Source organism: Zonotrichia leucophrys, chromosome 4, assembly GCF_028769735.1.
Source record: "Zonotrichia leucophrys gambelii isolate GWCS_2022_RI chromosome 4, RI_Zleu_2.0, whole genome shotgun sequence".
NCBI lineage: Eukaryota > Metazoa > Chordata > Aves > Passeriformes > Passerellidae > Zonotrichia > Zonotrichia leucophrys.
This window is the reverse complement of record NC_088173.1, coordinates 28,880,357-28,902,591: the sequence shown is the minus strand read 5'-3', so window position 1 is coordinate 28,902,591 and position 22,235 is coordinate 28,880,357. Positions and strand designations below refer to the sequence as shown.

Here is a 22,235-nt window from a genome sequence, read left to right as displayed (position 1 = left end):
AGACACATCCAAGTAAATTCTAAGGCTGAGATTTTGCAATAAGATCATCTGATGTAAGTTAGCTTAATTAGTTACTTCAGGACACTAAAGAAGCTTCTTTGCCCTTCTGCAAGAGGGCAACATCTGCAAAATGACAATAAGATGTGTATTGTACCTCTCAAGAGCCCATAAACTGTGACTTCTGTCTGGACTGAGACTACTTCAACCCAAGATACAAGAAAAGCTGTAGATTCAAATAAAGTTTTCATCGCAATAGAAGTAGTTAAAACTGTTTTCCTATTGTGTTGAAGTACATCAACTTTGAGAAGATTGTGATTCATGTTTGATACATGCCACTAGCACATCATATGGTAAAATGAGAGAAAACAGAAATGTTTTAATAAAATCAAAAAATATCTAACCATAGAGCCATTTCATGCTGTATTTTTCTTTGGAAGAACATCACTCCTTCACATCCAAAATCACAAACATAAAAAATAAGAAAATAAACAGGCAACATTTTTCTTCTATTCCCCCTCCTACCCACCACCACCCAGTAAGACTCTATTACATCAGATAATGTATTCTGACCACCATCTAGCATCAACCTGCTTCCAGACACAGCATCACCATTTTGAATTAATTTTGCCTATTATTTATTTCATCTCCACCCTGACCCATGTTCAGCACAGATACTCAGACCTGGAGCCCTCACTTTTGAAGGTCATTTGAGAATCCATGCTTGACCTAGAGCAAAGGAGAAGTCTTTCTGACTCATCCGTGTACCTCCGTGCCCAGAGCTGGTCTCCTGCACCCAGTGTTCGAGGCTTCAGCGACAGTGTTTCAAACTGCACATAAGTCTCTTTTGCAAGTTCAGCTTCCTTTGCAGATTTTGGTTTCAAATGAAGTTTCAAAACTTTGTAGAGTAAGAAAAATATCAAAGGTAAAACAACCACACATGCTGCACTGCTGCCCACTATCAGAATGGAAAACTCAGAGCTGCTTTCTTCATTTAACCCATCAGTGGAGAAAACAACACACTGCTCTTTTGTAGGTGGCACGCCTTTGGGTGACACACATGCCATATATTGAGTACTAGGTTGCAAACCATCGATTGTGACTTTGTTTTTGTTAGAATCTGTGCTGAGAGGCAACATATCTTTCTCACCATACTTGGAGTATAACACAGTCACAGCAGAATTGCCTGTGGCATTGACAGTTTTCCAAGTTAAGGTCACTCTTTCATCAGATTCACTGATCACCCTTAGGTTCTTCACAGTAACATTTTGCTCAGCCATACCTGCTGCACTCAATAGAGTATCCTCACCTTTCTTGCTTAACTCTCCAATCTGCTTTCTGTTTCCATTTGTCACTGCCTTTGAAACTTTCTTTCCATCTAGCATGAGCCTGGATTGCTTCCTGTCAGTAAAAGTCATGCTGGTTGATCTTTCAGTGCTCACCAGAGCTGTGGTGGTCGATGTGATGGGAAGAGGTGTGGTTGTCCTCTCGGGTTCCTGCTTGGATTCCTCCTGAGTTGTATTCTGCCTCTCAGCCTCTGGCTTCCTCCCAAACTTCTGTGGTGACACAGTTGTAGTAACTACACCAACCACTGTGACAGTCACAGCAGCTTCTGACATTCCTGCCAAGTTCTTGGCTTTACATCTGTATTCTCCTGCGTCCTTGTATGAAATTCCTGTCAAGCTCATTATGGACCACCTGACACCCTCTCCAGGAGTTTCTTGAATTACTATGGGAAAATGCAAAGAGTAAAACATTATGAATGGGAAGTAAAGAGGAAGTAAATATTATTAGAATACTCCTTACCTTTCTGCAAGAAGGAATTACATGTATTAAAATTTTAAAAATGAAACACAAGCAGTCAAAAAAACACATCAGCAAAAAAAAAAACAAAACCCAAACCAAATTTCCAAAATAAACTATGGAATTCCCAGCCGTACTCTATTATTAAATAAAAGTGCTCAGCTTGGGTCAAAATGGAAATAAATGTCTAGAGTAATTAGAATACAGTTTGTAATTTCACTAAGAAAAACAAAACCACATAAAGCGAAATCAAATGTCTTAAAGCTGCTATTGACTCTTAAATACAAGACCCACTGACTTCCTGTGACACTTATCATGCTACCCATTTAAAATTCCATTGGAAATTTCCTTTGTCCTAAGATATTTCAGTTCTCTTACCTTCATCAGACCTGTGATAACTGCTGACTACTTGGCATTAGCAAGTAGCATTTTTTACATTTAAGTTACTGCTTAAGTATCTGTCATAGCAGTTAGAATGATGTCAGACAATGATGCCTTGCATCCTTTGCACACAGAAAACATGAATTTGGAAAATTTTATGTTTATAATGCTGAGTTTTAAGTTGCTCAGTTATGGCCTCACTGGCCTTTTTAACATGAATATTTTTAAACAGAGGTTCCAGCAAAAAACTCTCCTTTCTAGCTTCTGAGTTAGGGTCCAACTAACCCAAACTCCATTTCCCTTTATCCTTCCCCCACTTCATCCATTTCTCGCTTCCACACACATTGTTCTGGTAACGGACCACATCCACAACCAAAAGAGTCTGCTGGATATGGTAAGACCCAGAACTAGACAGAGAATCTCATAACAGCTGTTGCACAGTCATGATTGCCAGCTTGACACAACACATGGTCCGTTGTTACTCATTGCAGTGGTCTCAAAGCACAAGCAACCCAACCAGTTTTGGTTCTCCCATTTCCTATAAAAGAGCAGTTATACCTGTGTAGTTGACTGGAATATTGTCTGACCTACTCCAAGTGAGCTGTGGTGTTGGGTACCCCGTGGCGTCACAGCGTAGCAGGACGTTGCTGCCCAACGGGGAGGTGATTTTTGTTGCTGAGGTCATCACCGATGGTTTAAGACACTGCTCTAACTCAGCTCTCTGGAACAAGATTCCTGCCAGGCTCTCAGGTCCACTACACGAAACCAATGGATCAAGAAGTACAACGGAGGTGTCCACAATTTTGGAAAATTCAATTAGCTTTGAAATGCGGCAGTCACAAAACCATGGGTTGTCCTGAAAACCTGAGGCAACAAGGGAAGTGGGGAAAGAAAAAAAAAGTTGGCAGTCAGTACATGGATATTGTGATTACAGTATGACACATGACTATCACCAAATACAATCAAGGACAACCCTGGACCTATTATGATCTAATTTTTTCTCTTTCAACTTGTGTTTTTTGTTCAGCTGATTGGTGGGGGAATTCTCAGAGGTTAGGGAAAACAGTATCAATGTTTATTAAACTAGACAACTTCACAGAAGTCTACAGGAGCTTAGTGATGTGCTGGCATTACCTGTGCTTAACTTTGCTATTTATCTACCACATTTAAGACCACTTTGAAAAGATGTCTTAAGACTGATGATACATTTTCACCTGTCTGTGCCTCCTGGAAAGACAGCTTCTCTTTGCTTCTTGTCACACTCCTCTCCTCTTAGTTCTCCTTTAGACTCTTACAGCTTGACCTTCCCTGACCCTTTTTTCAATGCTTGAGGAAAATACAATGATTTAAGGGTTTAGAGCTTACACCAACATCTCTGCCCCTTGAGAAAAAGGGATAAAGGCTAAGGAGAAAAAGTTTTAGGCCAACAAAATTTTTATCTGGCTCTGAACCACCAGTATTGTTAGAAGTTGGCTTCACTACAGGCTCTGAAATATATTCAAGAAGAATAACAGAGGAGTAGAAAATAGGAAGGACAACAAAACACCATAGTGACTACAATATTCTTATGATGGCACACAAGAACCGTATCTCTCTTCTGTCAGAGCCAATAACGTTTGCTTCTTGCTTCCAGTATATTAATTAGAAGCTTTTCCCTCTTTGTGAATTTATGATGTTGGAAGAGAATAACCATTTCTGAGGAATATCAGTCTAAATCCTCAGCTGCCCCACTATGTTGACTTTCATAGAGTAACAGTGACTTCACCAGATAAAAATACGACACAGCATATCACTCAGGAGTTCAATTATTTTCCTATTGGACTCATACTTTTGAATATGCCGTTCTCATTTTCTCCAAGTACTACTAATAAACAAAACTTATGGTCTGAAATAAGGGATGCAAGGACTCCTCACTACTGAATTTACTGATCAGTACAATAAACAAGTCATATAAGTCAAACCAGTGTTGAAAGAAAAAAGAGCCCTGAACACCTGCAAATATTTTTCAGAGTGTAATTTTAAGAATCATCAAAACAGCTATTGGAAAAATGATGGGTTGCTCTGGAAAAACCTGCAGATGAAAGAATACATGAATATTTAACTACTTCTTCCTTTTATGACCAGACCAAGATTAGGTTATTTTAAGCACAATGGTAGTGATTGGTTAAAACTATGGTAAACCCCTATTAATCTCTGCTCTTTAAAACAACACTTGACCTGAAGAGATTCCATGACTTTGACATCACAATCCAATTTCATCCCTTCCAGACAGAGGAGATTTTACATCTATTCACTACTTATTGTTTCTGGGGAACAGAGAAGGAGAAGTCAAAGGAAAGTGAGGAAAGCAGCAACTGCTTTTCCTCAAAAAAATCTCCAAAACATAAAAATTTTGCCTGTGAACTTCACACACATATTCATAAGGAGAAAAGATACTATCCAAGTGTTTTCTATATCTAGGTACATCAGCTGCTTGTGCTCACAGAAATTCTGCTCAATCAGGCACAGATATGTAACTATTTGTGCTCATCTTTTCAGTTAGGGAGGCTCTGTAGTCAGAGACAATACTCCGGTAATTTTCTTCTCACTTTCTTGCAATTTTCCTCACTATGTTAAGAAATTTACTGCAGGAAAGGAAGGGATTTATTACTGTTTTTAACCTACTGGAAGCACTCAAAGCCTTTGAAACAGAACGAAAGAATGGTTACATTAGAAAAGAGCTTTAAGACCATTAAGTCCAACTGCTAACCCAGCACTGCCAAGTCCAGCACTAAACCATGACCCTGAGGGCCACATTTACATGTCTTTTAAATACCTCCAGGAATGGTGGCTCCACCACTTCCCTGAGCTCCCTTTCAGTGAAGGAACTTTTCCTAATATATATACATATGCAGCTTTCATATCTCCCAGTGTCCTGAAGAAAAGCCCAAGTCATTATAATAGGTATCAGAAACTGACAAAATGAAAGGAATGAGGAAGCAACAATGAACAGTCCTTAGATTGGATGTCTGTGAAGACCAGCCTGGACACAGGTGTGACCATCTGATTGTAGGGCAGAAGAAGAGTTATGTCAGTCAGCCACTTCATCTTCCCCATCCATCATGCTTCCTGATGAAACTGCCTAAAGAAGCAGGATTTATATAAATATATATAATAGATACAGCTACATTAGTTCCTTCCTTGCCCCCACAGCACAGCCCCTCAGTTTTTCTTGCCAATATCTGACAGTACTCACATTATTTCTAGCCATTGTAAATCATCAAGTTATGTGAATTCTAAATATGAAAGGATGAAAGCATTATTGAGTTGGAAGCAAGATAAAACACTGAATTTCATCATACTTCAGCTAATTTTGAAGAGAACAGAAATGTGAATGTAAACCTAGTTTCCAAGCTACAAGGGGCATTTTGAACTTCATTCAACAGTTTGTGCTGACAAGATGTTAGAAGTGAAAGCAAACACATGAAAGAATAAAGAAAAGGTTAAAAAGGGGGGGGGGGGCAGAATTAGAAAACTGAAAATATTAGGGGGCTTTAATAAAAGAAAAAATTTCTTAAGAAGTAAAAATTAAAATAATGATAAATCTCTGATGGTACACATATCTGAGGAAAGAGAGTATCTTTATAAACCCTGGATTCTTTTGTAGTAACATCAAGACAGCTTGTTGATCTGAGAAAGAAATACTAGCCAAGGTAAAACAAACATTGCTAAATATTTATGCACTGTGATATACCAATGCAGTGCTATTTTAATATTAATTATTAATTATAAAATGCTCTAAAACCCTTTATTCTAGATTTAGCATATTTTATATTTACTCTCACACATTCATATGCATGCTTGCACGTACAATGGCAAACTTATGCATATGTGTGCCTGTGCATGCACATCTTTGTAGTCTCCTCAGTAAGCAGGGTTTCCCTGGGCTGTGTCAATATGGACTTTAGCTATGAGCAAAATTTCCTTTGTTAATCAGTAACCAGACTCAGACCATAACTTGTGTAACACACTGATTTTTAGTTGCTGCAAAATAGCAAGATGTAAACTATTCAAGTTTTGGGCTGATAGAAATAGTCACCACAGCTTGGGCCAGCCTACCCTAGGCTCTTTCCAACTGAACGAACACATTTTGATCCATGGTTCTAAAGAGTAATTTCCATATCCAACACCGTGTCACAGCATTTTCCCCACATGGCAATTGCTAAGGGAGTAGTTTCAGGAAAAGCAATATCTGCCCACTGGCTCAGCTTAACAGGTGGGAGCCTGATGGACCTGCAGTATTCCAAGTTTTTTGCACCTCTGCATGCAACAGAGGCAAGAGCTCCCATAACTGCCACTCTGTCAAATACTGGACTCTTCTGTTCCTCTCAATGACTCACTAGAATCCACCATATGGAAAAAGCTACTGCCATCATTCCTGCCAGAAATGTAAATCTCTGTACAGCAGCCAGCGCTGAAATGTAGTTGTGGTTTGGATCAAAGTATCAGGCTGTGGCTCCAGAGGTAACCATGAGGGCCAGAGGAATTCACACACTGCTCCCCCAGTCATTTGCACTGTTTAATTTTCAGCTCACTCCACAGTTCTGTTCTGAGCTGGTGCAAAGGGCACTTTCCAAGACAAAGCCAGACACGGGTCCAGGGACAGTTGGCACTCCAGGGGTTGCTCACTGGAAGGCTTGTGGATGAGACCACACCAAGGATGGCTCTCTCTATCCTGTTGTTTCCCCCAAAGCAAGTGCAGCAGGTTTTGTACCTCCAAACTATTCTGCATGTCTGGCAGCCCTTCAGGTATACAACATATCCCTGCTATTTCATATTCCAAAAGCTGAAATCATCCAAAAGATGAATGATTTCCAATGCAATTCTCACATAACTTCAGGCAGGTTACCCTTAATAAAAAACACCCCCATTCCCAGAATTACATTTGAGAGTCACTGCAGCATCCTGTAGAGCCCGCAGAGAACCAAGAGCTAAATGTTACAAAGTGTGGAACAGACAGCCAGCTTTAAAGAGAGCTGCACCTAAACTGTGTGGGTAAGAGCCAGCGGGAGTCACTTGGCCAAAGGGCCAAGAATCATTCCCCAAGCCTCTTTCATTTAGCATAGTGCACACACAGAGGAACATCATACAGTGGGAAGTAGCTAAAAACCCCAAACGTCTTAGTACAGAGATGATGAACTGGAATAAGGAGATGTCAACATTCCAGTCCTCTAGCAAAAGTAACCTTTGGCTCCTCCAAGAGTCCTTGAAGTAAACATGGGGAACCTGAACTTTCTCATTCAAGAAACTGTCTTGCTCAGTCAAGCCACTGAATATAAAATTGCCTCCTGGTATTAAAAAAATTTAAAAATACATTTGCACAAACATATGAGTTTAGGGCCTTGCTGTTTTTGATCTTGTTAATTACATGCATATGACAATCTTGTTTTGCCAGAACCAGGAGCGAAGACAGCTCAAGTCATAATTGATTATACAAATTAGAATCCAACTGCTGTGTTCCTGACTAGACAAAAACAGCATTTATTTACTCTGGGAAATGGGATTCAGTTTCCAGCAGAGTTCTGGCTGCAGTGATCATTCCATGCAGGTACACAGGTCAGGCTGAATGCTCCCCCAGAAAGTGGCTGGAGCACACAGAACACTCTTGAACACCAAAGCATGGAATTGTGGGCATCTCATTTTAAGAGAAACATTTTTTCAACCTAAAGGTGTCCAAAGGGAACGAGTAACTATGATAGAAAATGAAAAGAAAATGAAAATACCACACACAGGAAAAAAAAAAAAAGCCAAACTAGACAAATGAAAAAACCCAACAAAACCAAACCAAATTAAAAAAAAAAAACCCAACTCAAACAAAAACCAACCAAGCAAACAAGCAAAAAACCCACAAAAGCTTCCACATTATATTGGAAGCTGGTGAAAGAAATGGTGTGGTTAGTTAGGATGGCAAGCAGGGAAGGAAAACCTGTGAAAGCTTACAATAAGAGATTATTAGTTTTTCTGTATGCCCATGCCCTGTAGGACAAGAGGTAATCAGCTTAGTTTGCAGTAAGGGAGATTGAGGTTAGATATTAGGAGAAACTTTCTCACTACCCTGACAGACAGATAAGCACTGGAGGAGGTGCCCATGGGAGGCTCTGGGGTGGTCTGGCCACAGCTTTAAGAACAGCACTGACTTTACCAGAATGGCTCAGCTCCTCCGGACCTGTATCCCTGTAGGCTTGGTCCTTCCTGACCACATATCTCTGTGATTCCTATCTGGCTCAGAGGAGGAGGAGGATATTGATGGGATGCACTTCTTTCTCCAGCAAGCCCAGTGGAGAAAAGAGGGCCATCAGAAAGGAAGCACTAATACCAAATGGAGTCTAAATAAATTTGTCAAAATAACCCACTTCATAAAGAGCACGGCACTTTCTAATCTCCAGAGAAAGGGGATGTTTTCTTATTCACTATAAAGTTTCTATGTAGCAAGCACTGTCTGACTGCTTGCTACATGAGAAACTTTATAGTGAATAAGAAAACACCCCCATAGGAAAACTATCATGTCCGTGAAAAAAAAAAAATTCAGCTAATTGATTCACAGCTTACCCAAGGTAAATTTACTCAATGTAACACAAGGAAAGTAGCACCTGGCATTTTGTATTCACAGGTGCAAATCTATAATGGCTGCACAGAGCCTTCCTTAGCACCTAACAGGAAAAAAAAACAACCAGGAGAAGCAAGGTTCTGTATAAACCCAGTGTGTGTAACTCTGTGTAGGCTTGTATTAAAACCCAGCTGTACTTCATAATAGAAAATGGTCCAAAGGTCACATCTGAAGCCTTCAAAGAACTCAATGCCGGCACCAGAGGGTTTGCCAGGACTACAGGAGGCTGGAAAAGTGCCTGCACCAAGGAAGCCTGCAGATGATTCCCAGAGTTAAGGGGAGCGAAGAGTGTGTGAGTGTTTAAGATTTTTTTGGTGGATTTTTGTGTTCTTCTATTTTCTCAGTTCCTTTAGTTTTGCCTGAAGTGGTGAGGGCTATGTAGGATAAGGAAACCAGTTAATCTCTGGGACTCCCACATGAGATTATGAAGATTAGATCTAGCACAATCAGCTCCCACTTTACAGCCTCCTGTAGTCTTCAGTGTGGGGACAGGGAAAGGAGTACTGAGATGGACTTACTTTTACAGCTTTTAGTCTTTTATTTTTTTAAAGTCTGAATAAACCAAAACCCTTTATCATGCAAGCCTACAGTTATCATGTTTATGAAGCCATGCAACCTACTTGCATCTATTAAATTACTTATATAAAATATGATCTGAATGAGAGTTTCAAGCTGCAGCTTCTGCTGTGAAACAAAGCAGCTAAACAAATGGGAGTTTAGATCAAGAAATTGGAAATATTGGGCAGTACAATGCAGGACGGATCTTTACCTGTGCTTATAGAATTACTGCAGTAGATACAGCCAGATGGTTTTCCTCCCTTCCACCTGCTGCAATACAAACACATCAAAATATGCACTTCTATGTAAACAGTTATAGAGAAGAACAGTATTCATAGAACTGTTCCAGCCTGAGACTGAAAAAGAGAAAGGGGTTACCCTGGCAAGACCTGGAAGTGGAGATAAAGTGTCAGATAAAGCACAATGCCACAAACAGAACTGATGCAACTGCATGCTAGAGAAGGGGATCAAATTATGAAACAAAACATTCTGACCAAATTATTCTTAAATACTTACCTTAGATATTAATAAATAAAGTACCATGAACAAATAGGGATCATAGTCCTATTTTCTCTCATATTCAATATGTAAATTGCAAAAAACCTGAGGATAATCAATCAGTTTTAGAGTAATGCAAGGTCAGCAGAGGTCCCAGGGAGACCAGAGCTGCCCTCTTCTAAGCCACCAACACCATCTGCAGCATTGGGTCACAGGACAGGCTTTATAAGAGCATCAGCTCTAACTGCTTGCTTGTCTTGGGAGCCTCTGGAAAAAAGCAGCTGCAGATGGACATGCTTACAGTTGCAAACACAAAGAAAGATGAGGGAAATGTCATCAGAAACACAATGTAAGACCTCTATTTATATAGCTAGTGAATGGCCTGTATTCCTGCAATCTGGATTCTCACAGCTTTTACTTCAGTTTTATAGCTTTGAGGTAACAACACACATGGAGGTCACCATCTTCATATTATGGTTTTTTGTTACCAGTAGAAAATAAATAAATGAGCACAGAGCAAACCACAAGAGTGACCTGGGTAAAACCCCCTTTCCTGAATGCTAGGCTGGTCCCCTAACTGTTCTCACTTGGAAGTTAATGTTCAGGTATATTTTGGTAAGGAATGAGACGGGCTGCTGAACATACCCAAGATTACTCTCTGTGTCACCAGAATGTCTGTGTTCTTGGATACAATAGCTCCTGAGAAGGGGGGCCAAATGTCCATGAGGTCTGATGGCAAGGTGGTCAGCTTGTTGCTGGATAAGTCCAGGTAGGTGAGGTTTCTCAGGAAGCGGCCAGCATCAGCGGGAATGCTGGTCAGCTTGTTGTTGTGGAGATCAAGAGTCCGTAAGTTGGGCATCTCGGCCAGGGATTCCCAAGGGAAAGTTGAGAGCAGATTACCATCCAGCCTCAGCTCATGCAGCTGTTTCAAGTTATAGAAGCTGCTGATATCAATGTTGGCTACACAGTTGTAAGTGACCCACAGGTACTTGAGATCTACCAGGTAGTAAAAGGCTTCAGTCGGAATCCTTCGTATGACAGTTTTTTCGATACGAAGCTTTACAGTATCCACAGGAACATTCACAGGGATCTCATACATGTCAGGGTCATTACAGAGTACAGACCTAGCAACAGGGAAGGAAAAATAAAGAAAAAAAAAAAAGAGGGAGAGAGACATATTTGCATTTATTTAGCAGAAATTTGAATTTCAGATTTAAATGCAAATGCTGTAGCTTTCTGCAACACTACTACCAGAACCAAGAACACAGAAATCAAGAACAGTCCTCTGCATTTAAAATTTGAACAAACTCCACAAACATGGAGTCTCTAAAGACAAAAAGAATACAAACCAGAACTGATCCTTTCACATGAAACCTAGATTTGCTTTATTCTAAAGTATATAAGCACCACCCTCTATCCACCCCTCACTCTACTGACAACTGAAAGACAGAAGCCATTGTCCAAGGAATAATACATGCATGTGTCTCAAGTGGGAAATACATGCCCCTAATTAAAAATATTAAAATTCAAAAGTCAGATTAATAATCTCTAATTTTTCTGTATGATGAGGAGGCAAAGTATTTTCCATACTTACCTTTTGGAATCAACTGAAAATTTTAAATATACCAAAGAACATTCAGTAAAGAAGAGCTTTCTGGCCCTCTTGTTGATGTCTATGTACAAATTACTTGCTTTACAGAGATGAAAAGAACTTTCTGCTCACAATGATTTCATCGAAATGGGATTTCTCAGCATTTTCAGTTATTTGATTTCAGGAAACAATTTCTTTGGGGTATATTATATGCACATACTAGCTTGAAAGATCCCCTGCTTTCAATAAGTCTATCCTTAATTTACTCCCCCTTCTCTCTAGATTATTCCTCTATTTTATTTTTTCCTCATGCAGCTTTATTCCAGATAGACTGTGACAATAAATAGCAATGACAAAGAGCATCTCCTAAAATTGACACGACAATACCAGGTCACCACATTTCAAATTAATCTTCTTACTATCAAAATTTACATAATTTACTGCAGATTAAAAAAAAAAGAAAAAGAAACTACTGTATTTGTTTAACCAGAATCCTTACACTAGTAAACTAGTTTGTAGAAATAGAAAGGACATTGCAATGGTAGGAACATCATGGAGCAGAAAGAAATTGCCTCTTGCAGAAAATGAAGGTTTAGAGTAGCTATTTGCTAAGTACAAAGCCATAATCACCATCTGCTCCTGTTCAGGAATGCTGTTAGCCATTGAGTGCTAATGTAAAATATGCTTCATTGCAACTATGCTAGAAATAATTTGCAATGTCTGAGAATGTTATCTCCAATTTCTTCAACACTTTTTCTTATAAATGTCCTGATATAACAAATAATAAAATATATACCTTGTTCCAGTGCCATCACTTCTGCCATGGTAAACGCAAGTGCATTGTGAAGGACAAAAGCCATGAATTTCTTCAAAAAAACTCATTAGGAGGTAGAAGCAAATAAACAGATACATGGCTTCCTCCCAGAAGAACTGACATGAAGAAATGTGAAAGCTTTACTCCTAGGCATTCATGTGCAGTGTGCTACAAATGTGAATGTAGCCATCCATTTAGTAACAGCAGATTACAACAGATTAGCCCAGATCTGTGGTTGCTTAACCTTCAAATGTATCCTGAATGCCATCAGTTAAAGCAGCTCACTCTTTACTCTGTCAGAGCACACTGCTTCAAATCACAAACAGCCATGTTCCAAGGCTGTTTTAATGTGTAGATAGTAAAGTTAGTGTGTAATACAATATCTCTTTTCTTCTAAGAGGCAGTGCATATATTATACTGTCTATAAAGCGTTCCAAAGTTCTTGAAGGAAATCTAGTACACCATGAGGATATTGCATGGCATTTTCTTTAATACTGAAAATGGCAAATTCATAGGAAGACTAGATTTCAGAGCTTTTAAAAATTCCAGTAAAAACAGGGTTTTGCGAAAAATACATATATCCTTTAAGTTTTACACTGCAAAGCCAAACTGCATGTGCACACACACACATAATAGTTGAAGTTAAACCTATGCAGTCATCTTTTTCACCCTGAACAAATCCATTGCTCATACTGACAAAGGTGTTTTGCGGAGAAAAGAAGAAACCTCACAACTTGTAAAAGTTGTAAAGCCCGGTATGCTTTATTACGACGCGCGCCGGACGCAAGACTCCCCAAAAGGGCATGCGTACCCCTGAAGATTTCAGACCTCCTTTTATCCCCCTTCCAAATGCATATGCATACAGTTTCACAATAAGTTCATACATATTCATCTTGCATGACACTTAGCACTAATTCTTCTTTATCGGAGGAATTCCTAGGTGGGGGGCAGATTGACCTCGTGGTTTTTCTGTTTTTCTTTCTCTGTCTCCTCGCTGTCTCTGGAACGCGGCCTCTCCTTCAGCTTTAGCTCCACAGACCCTTTACCTCTCCTAGACACTTTACCTAGTTCAGGATGGATATTCTGTCTCATTCCCCCCTTTCCTAGGAAATAAGTAAATTCTTTTACTTAAGGAAAATTTCCACGACAATAAGTGTCTTTTAGCGCTTTACCATGTACATTTGACAAAGAGGTTAGTACAGCTATTCGTTGTAGCATTCTCCAGTTCCAAATTAACAATGTAATAGATAATCCTAAGCTTATCCTAACTAATATTAGTAAAACTAGAATAGGGTGGCACAACTTATCAAAGATTCCATTTGCAGTTGGTGATCACCCAAAGATCACATCTCACCAGTGATTATCCGTATTTTATTCTTTGTAGAACTCTGGTTATTTCTTTTGTACCATGTTGGACAGTAATTAAGGTTTTCTTTCCACTTTCTCGGATTTCTTTCAAGACTTCTAATAGGTCTTGGTGCTTAATTAATTGTTTTACCAATGTAAGGTTCACCCCGATAGGGGTAGGTGGTAGTCTGTGATACATTGTGTAATTGGCTGTAATCAGCTGGTGGGATGTTACTGGTACCAAATACGAAAAATCACACCCAATAATCTTAACAAAATTACAAATACAAATACAGAGATTAGAATGGTTTCTACTAGACAGAATAACATCATTGCTATTAATTTGTACAGCAGCACAAACAGTTCTCAAACATGCACCCTTTTCCAGTATATACGAGCACAGTTTTCTGGTCAGTGACTGGATGAATTTCAAAGTGACAAATACTCTGTTCAGTGTCCAAACACATCCTGGGCATTAGCAGTATTGCTTTCACAAATGAATCCCATTTGTTCTCTAGTAATGCAGGATTCTAAGTTTACTACCTGCCACTTTTCATTCATCTTTTTGTGCCCACACTCTATGTTCTGAAGGATAGAGTGTTGTTTCTTCATGGTTTAATCTTAGGGCAATGATGGGATGGATAACATAAACAGTGGCATTACATATGGTAAGCACAAAGGCAGTGGCCACATTAGAAATAGGATCATAGGTGAAATTCACCATAATCCACCAGGATTAAAACTTCCTTTCAAAATCAATTGCATTATCCCATTCAATTTTCTGAATTTGAGCTGGAAAATTACCTTCACCCCTTTCCTATATGATCAGAGCTGCTGTTGCTTGTATCCATAACTGTGCTTGTATACAACTGAAAGCTAAAGACACATTATCTTGAACTATACTAAGTGCTTCTACTATCAATTTGTGGTCTTGGTCCCCGGCCTGTTCATTCTTCTTTACTTTGACAGTACTTTTGAAATCTGTCACTGGCTAGTTCCTAATGCCAGTAGAGATTACTATAAAGGCTGCTTCAATTTTGTTAGGCTACCTGCTGCAGCAGCCAGTTTATTCATCAGTATTTCTGAATCAATTCTATTTAAAACTCCTAATCTTGTCCCTAATATGCCAGTTAGATGTTTGTTATGGGGAACAGGAACTGCTTTCTGTCCATGATCATCCCTCCCTGCCAGAGGGATGTGCTGGGCTCCTACTACAAATTCAGACACACTTCACAAGTGTATCTGACAGAGGTTTAGGTCATACTTGAGACAGATGTTTGTTCTGAAATGTAGAGACTTCAGGGAATCTTAACTTCTCTCTCTCCCTCCAAAGCACCTGATTTCCCAGATGTGTGGCAAGCAGGAATGTCTCTCCTGGTCACCCACCTTGCCCTTAGCTAAGATCAAGCTGTGGACTGTGTTCAGGGCAGAAGATAATGGAGGGGAAATCTTGAGAGAAAAGCCTAAATTCATTGCAGTGCCTCAGAAGAAACTGGGATCAGGTTTCTGCTATTTGAAACACTCAGCACAAAAGTGATGCTCAAAATCCTACAGCCTGCTGCTGAGCTCTGAGGGGGTCTCTCTCTCTCTACCTCTTTTAAGCAGAATCCAACCACCTCAGACTGGGACAATCACTGATCCAAATCTCAGTAGGAAAAGGGATAGCTATAAATAAGGAAAATCACCTTATAAGGCCCCGCTGTGGTAAAAAGTGCAGTGTCCACTTTGAATTCAAATGAAAATCTGACAGTAACTTGAGCTCAAAGGCAGGTCACTTCTACAGGCTGTGTCAGGGTGAAATTACACCAACAGTCTGATTCACTTAGGTCATCACAGACTTCCTGGTGCTCATATACACCAGGGGAGGTTCAGACACTAATTACATCTGGTCTCTCATAAGCCATCCTATTGATGACTAAGCACTTTACTTTGATTTCTTCTCTTCAGATTCCTTGAAGTGTTTACAGCTCCTGTTCTTGCTATTTTTACTGCTCACATACTTGATTCTCGTGGATTACTACAGTAGATATGTTTAATATAAACCTTCTTTATCTCAAAAGGTTTTCCTATGGATCCAGTATACTGATTAAATGCCAGGGACCAAGGCCATTCAGCATTGCTTTGGGTAGAGGTACTCTCTAGTTCTAAAACTTCAGTTATAATTCCATACAAAACAATTCTGTACACTAAAGTATGAGCTACTCCCGACCGCAATATACTCATTTTGCCCGAATAAGTTTTAGTCTCAGTTCATTGTCTCCTGGTGTCACTCCTGAAGGGGCTTCTGGGCCTTCTTCACCCGAGAGTGATGGATCCAGCATTCTGCTCCTTGATTTTGATTGCAGTGAAGGTGGTGAGAGGTACTTGCAGTGGTCTCTCCCACTGTGGTTCCGAAGTCTTCTCTGTAAGAGACTTAACATATACATCAACCCCAGGCTATCCAACTCCCTGCTCCGAGTTCCAGCCACAAGTTTCTCAATTACTCTGAGCTGTTTGCTTAATGCCACCATGTAAGTGGACATTCTGGACATTCCCCTTGTATTCTATTGTCTTCTATAAGGCATTCCAAAAGGATTCAGCATTCCTTTAGCTCAAAAGGTTTAGTTTGAATTTGCAATAGTGCTAGTGGAAGAGCTTCTTGCCCCAGTCTTACGATTTGCTGCTTAATCAAATGATTCATTCTCTCCCCCTGGCCGCTTGATTGGGGCAGTATGGGGTGTGAAGTTCTTAATCTATGCCCAGATGGCTACTAATCTGTTGCACTATTTTGGAAATGAAAGGTGATTCTTTATCTGAGGATATTGTGGCTGGAACTCTGAAGCGTGGTATTATCTCTTGTAAAAATGATCTGGTCACCTCTTGAGCTTTGACAGTTCTGGTGGGGAATGTTTCTGGCCACCCTGAAAATGTATCTATTAATACCAGTAAATACTGATACCCCCTTTCCTTGGGAGTTCTGAAAAGTTGATTTGCCACTGCTATACAGGCCCATGGCCTCTCCCAGTCTGACCAAGTTTTGGCCCGGGGGTATTTTGAGGTTAGTCTGGAGGCAAGGATCACATTATCAGCTCACCTGAGTGATAGTGGCATATAGATTCCTGACAATGATACAACAGTCCTTTCAATCAGATGTGTGTTCTAGAAAGCCTGTGGGAATTACTACTTCAAAGTCAACACTTCATTCCAGTGCACTCTGTATCACTCGCAGCCTCGGTCATTTTGAGAAAGGAGCCACACTCTATAAAAGGCTTTAAGTAATTAGGCCCTAGTGTGTTTTCTAGTGCCCTTCCTTCACTAGTAACCACGAAAATGGGAGGGGATTACTAGCTCTCTTTCAATGGTAGCCCACCCCTTGCAGTTGTACGTCTCTTTTGATTAGTATTATTGTATTATGGCTTACCTTCGAGGAAAATCTGTACCTCACCCTTTGCTGCTTTCTTTGCCTCTCCATCCGCCAGCTCATTTCTTTCCTCCAATTTTAAGCTCACTGTCTGGTGTGCCTTAATATGCCTTTTCAGGTAGCCGAACTGCTTCCAGCAGCTGGATTGTCTCTTCTTTTCCTGTGAGGTCAGCAGTCCCCTCTCCTTCCAGATGGCTCCCTGTGCATGCACAACTCTGAATGCCTTTTGCTGTTTCTAAGGCATGGGTCCATGCATTTATCTCAGCATCCTGTGCAGAGGTACCTGTTGGTAAGGGTCCACACTCTATTACCTCTCTGCAGGTAGTCACTGTGAACTTTGCAATGTCGCTTTCTTGTCAGTGAACCAGGTCTCTGCATCGTCCGGAGGAGTCCTTTAAGTCTGGGCGGCTGGAGTACGTAGCTTCAGTGGTCTCTAGGCAATCATGGTGTACTGCTTCTCCTTGATTCCACTGAGAAAAGAAGCTGGGTTGACAATATTAGTCACCACTATCTCTCCATCATCTTGCTCTACCATGATGGCCTGGTATTTCAGAAACCTCTCTGGTGAAAAGCCAGTGGCCACCCTTTACTTCCAGTACTACAGACACTGTGTGGGACACTAGCACAGTCATTTTTGTCCCAGGATAAACTTGTGTGCCTCTTGAATGTTCAGCACAACTGCTGCTACAGCTCTGAGGCAACCTGGCCATCCTTTGGCTGTTGCATCTAGTTGCTTAGAGAAGTAAGCAGCTGCCCTTCAGTATGGACCCAAGTCCTGAGCCAATATTCCCAGAGCAATTCCTTGCATGGAAAAATAGAAAGAATGCTTTACTTACATCTGGAAGTTTCAAAGCTGGAGCCGACATGAGGGGACTCTCTAGCTGGAGAAAGGCCCGTGTGGTGTCTCTTGTCCACTGGAGATCTCAGTTCCCATTGGCAATAAGAGCATAGAGGGGTCTGGAGAACAGTCCACAATTATGAACCCACAGCTGGCACTACACTGCCATGCCTAAGAAGGTTTGGAGTTCTTTCGTTGTCTGGGGTTCAGGGTTTGGCATAGGGCTTCCCTGCCTTAAAGTCTGCTGCTCAGCACTCACTTCTTACTCCAGGTAGATTACCTTCTGTTTCACTACCTGTGCCTTTTTCTTTGAGACTCTGCATCCTTGGAGTCCTAGGAAATTCAAAAGGCTTACCGTCCAGGCTTCTCTTGCTTCCCTCGTCCGAGTGGCTACTAGAAGATCATCCACGTACTGCAACAGCCTCCTTTCCTCTTGTGGAGCTTCCTGGGACTCTGGGTCCTTGCAAGCTGTTCTCCAATCGGAGTGGAGAATTTTGAAGCCTTCAGGCACATAGACTGTGTGAGCTTGTGTTTGAATGCAAAAATGTTCTGGCTGGCTTCATGGATAGGGAGGCAAAAGAAGGCATCTCTTAGACCTAAAACAGTGAACCAGGTTAGCTCAGGTGTTAAACAAGTTAGTAAGGTCTATGGATTTGCTACCACAGGGTACAAATTCTGTGTTATCTTATTGACAGCCCTTAATCCAGTACTACCAGTTATTGGACTGATTCCTTCCTTACCTTCCTTTTGAGGGTACTACTCAGTTCTCACTGGTTGTGTTCTTTCATTAAGCTTGATGGGGGAGCATCCCATGGGGGAGCATCTTTCACTCTCCTGGTGCAGCAGAGGCCCATACCCTTGAAAACACTTATTTACTTATTCTAATATCTCCTTACTAATGTCTTTCTTAATTTCAGTGTCTGTTAATATTAAGCCTAACATCTTTATATTATTTGCCTCCAGAGTAACTTTTCTCATTTGAGAATGTTTAGCAAATTGAGCGAATTGTACAAAAGCTTTTAGGTACACATAGTACACATGTTACTTTAAAGGTTTGCAAAAGTATGCCTTTTCAGACTGGCCAGTTGTTCATTCCCCACACTACAACATAAACATTCTCCACAGGTACTAAAGCTTTATTTAAAACTGAACACATGACCCTTGTGCTGACAAAAATTCTTCCCTTTTGGGAAGGTTACTTTTACCCCTCCTCCCTTACCTTGGGAGGAAGCCTTTACAAATCATATGTACTCATTTTGCGAACTGTGATTGCTTCGCATTTCAGCGTGATAATCTTTGCCTGATTTCATACGTTGCTATCTTATGCTGCATGCTGAACAACATGTTTGATTTGCTTTCTCTTTGCCTTGTTTTCCTTTTCAGGGGCCAAGACCAGAGAGCAGTCTGATCTCACAGTCTCTTTGTCATTCTGGGTGATTTCTTAAAACAAAAGACATTTCAGCATACAAAAACTATCCCATTTATCTTCCTGTTATAAAACAGTACTAACAGCAATGAAGCACTATAAATCTTTTTATTTCTGAGCTGCTCTTACTGGCAACCTCTTCCCAATGAGCCCCTCCCAAAAGGGGCTAATTTAGGAACCTGTTTGCTCTGGTCAGTTCTTATTATTTATTTCTCCTTGCCTTATCCTGCTTCTATTCAAACTTTTTTACAGACTTTCACAGTAGTTTCTCAGTTTTCCTCCTATACACACAGCTCCAGGTGGCAGGTATCAGATGTGATTCCTACACACAAGCTCTAAGACCTTAGGTTCTGAATCCGCTTGACCAGAAACTTTTAATTTACACTCGGGGCGTGTACCCTGACACTTATTGGAACAGCAAAACAGCAATACCAGTGTTTCTCATAAACACCGCACTGCAATAATACCTGCACATCCAGCTTTTGCCCACAGGCCATTCCCGTGTTCCCTGGGGAGACAGGGCAGCCAGAGCTGTCCCTGTGCCCAGGGCGCAGCCACTGTCACCTCACACAGCCTGCTAGCCTCTTGATGTACCAAAGGCTCCCCGAAATTGCTCACAAAGGGAGGCTATTCTGTTTGTTACAGAGAACTTTAAATCCCTACAGCAGATTGTTTCCAGTAAAGACTTACTGCAGTACCAACTGAAGTCTCATAAATCTCATAAGTCTCATTAACTAATTCATCTCATTCACCTCTTCTATATAAACTCTGTTTTACAAAATATCAGTCTTTTCTAGTTCTCTTCTTGCACAATCTAATTAAGGCACTGTGTCTACTTACACTTGTTTTGCTGCTTTGCAAAAGGGCTGTGCTAGTCACAGCCAAAACTCTGATATACCTGCAGACACAGACACACGCACTCACTCCCCCCTCCCCCTTATCTCAAATTCACTAGAGCCATGGCTTGAATTACTATGAGGGGGAGAATTCTTGGAATTCCTTTAACTCGCTTTATCGAAGTTAAACATAAATCACCGTACTATAGTTCTCCTATGTAAAATGCTACTCTTGTTGCAACAAAATCTTAAAATCTCCACAAACACCACTATACAATCTGAGAATCAAATTACCACAATGCAGCGGAAAAAAATCACCACACAAAATCACTGGGAAAGGGCTTATTTCTCAAAGTGCTCACTTTTCTCAACACAACACAGCACACCATAATTCGGCATTTACTCAAATCAATTTTCCTGGACACAATCAAAATAACAGCACACAGTCTAGAGATCAAGTCCAAACATCCAAGGCAAAGGAACTCTCTGAGCTCATACTCACGGTTAAAATGTACCAAATCTACACAAATCACTACATTCAAACACGATAAATACCATCACTGACATTCCTCCACTCACTTCTCCGCAGGCACTTCTCTCCTTGCCCCGCAGCCTGCTGCAGCCGGCGCCTCTGGCCTCACTCGGCTGCTTCAAACAAGGGGAGTACTGACCCATCCCCGCACTGTAGGGCACTGTAGATTTACTCTCTTTTATACACCATACACATATCACCTGCACGATCACAAACACAGTGCACTGGCCACACACATTAACCATACAGCAACACAGTGTCCGGACACCACTCACACACGCACAAACAGAAGAAACATACGCGAATTCAGCTCTGCCCTATCAGAATCTGAATTCTAATACACGCATACACGGGTTCACCCGGCTTACTCCCGGAGCCGCTGGCAGTCCTGCTCTATCAGGACGACGAGGCGACGAACCCCGTCTCTAATACAGCCGCTCTATCAGCTGCAGCTAGCTTACCCGGAGCCGCTGGCAGTCCTGCTCTATCAGGACGATGGAACGAACCCCGTCTCTAATACAGCCGCTCTATCGGCTGATCCCAGACGTCTCTGGGTCGTTAATTCCCTTGTTCTTTCCTTGTTCTTCCCCCCCTGGGGCCCCATACATACCGTATTCTCTTCCGCAGGCCAGCGGGTCGTTGTCTGTCCTCGCAGGTGGCAAGTTGAGACAAGCGGAGCCCCACCAGGAAAAAATCCTGGGGCGCGCCTTGGAGGTCCGTCTATCCCCCTGCCCCCGCGGGGACAGAGAACTCCTGCCTTGGCTCGCCAAAATGTTTTGCGGAGAAAAGAAGAAACCTCACAACTTGTAAAAGTTGTAAAGCCCGGTATGCTTTATTACGACGCGCGCCGGACGCAAGACTCCCCAAAAGGGCATGCGTACCCCTGAAGATTTCAGACCTCCTTTTATCCCCCTTCCAAATGCATATGCATACAGTTTCACAATAAGTTCATACATATTCATCTTGCATGACACTTAGCACTAATTCTTCTTTATCGGAGGAATTCCTAGGTCGGGGGCAGATTGACCTCGTGGTTTTTCTGTTTTTCTTTCTCTGTCTCCTCGCTGTCTCTGGAACGCGGCCTCTCCTTCAGCTTTAGCTCCACAGACCCTTTACCTCTCCTAGACACTTTACCTAGTTCAGGATGGATATTCTGTCTCAAAGGTATTTCTTGAAAATCAAACATCAGACCTACATAAACATAAGACTGATTTATGAAAAATTACCATAAATATTTACTCAGTTTTATGCACCACCCAAGTGAGAAGCTTTAGGGTACATTTTGACACATTTTCAGGATTTGCTGTGCAGTCACAAGCACTAGAAAGAAACATGCTACTTACAAAACAAAAGCTGTCCTTACTACAAATTAATTTGGTTCTACCAGTCAAATTTTTAAAAATACTTTAAATATGCTGAAATTCCTTCAAAACCCTAAAACCAAAAAGAAGATTCTATGGGGTCAGTGTAGATATTTTGACACCCTAACATCTTCACAGAAACAGAACTTTGCAAAGCATATCAACATGGACAATTGGTATGGACACATACCAAGTCATATAGCCATA

The 22,235-nt window shown here is 41.0% G+C and overlaps 1 protein-coding gene across 1 annotated transcript; it reads right to left on the bottom strand.

Moving 5' to 3' along the window:
- Window positions 1–662: 662 nt before the first annotated feature.
- Window positions 663–12,386, bottom strand: LRIT3 (leucine rich repeat, Ig-like and transmembrane domains 3). The gene is made up of 4 exons (XM_064712285.1): window positions 12,271–12,386; window positions 10,529–11,007; window positions 2,740–3,045; window positions 663–1,726 (listed from the first exon to the last, which is right to left on the bottom strand). Exons 1-4 carry the CDS (start codon window positions 12,384–12,386, stop codon window positions 663–665), a joined length of 1,965 nt encoding a protein of 654 aa, XP_064568355.1.
- Window positions 12,387–22,235: the final 9,849 nt, after the last annotated feature.

Bases quoted from the DNA above. Each gene is read 5' to 3' on its own strand.
- LRIT3 (XM_064712285.1), bottom strand. From the start codon at position 12,386: ATGTATCTGTTTATTTGCTTCTACCTCCTAATGAGTTTTTTTGAAGAA. The intron at 11,008-12,270 runs GTATATATTTTA...CCCTGTTGCTAG, and splicing joins AGTGATGGCACTGGAACAAG to GTCTGTACTCTGTAATGACC. The intron at 1,727-2,739 runs GTATAACTGCTC...ATTTTCCCATAG, and splicing joins TATTCCAGTCAACTACACAG to TAATTCAAGAAACTCCTGGA.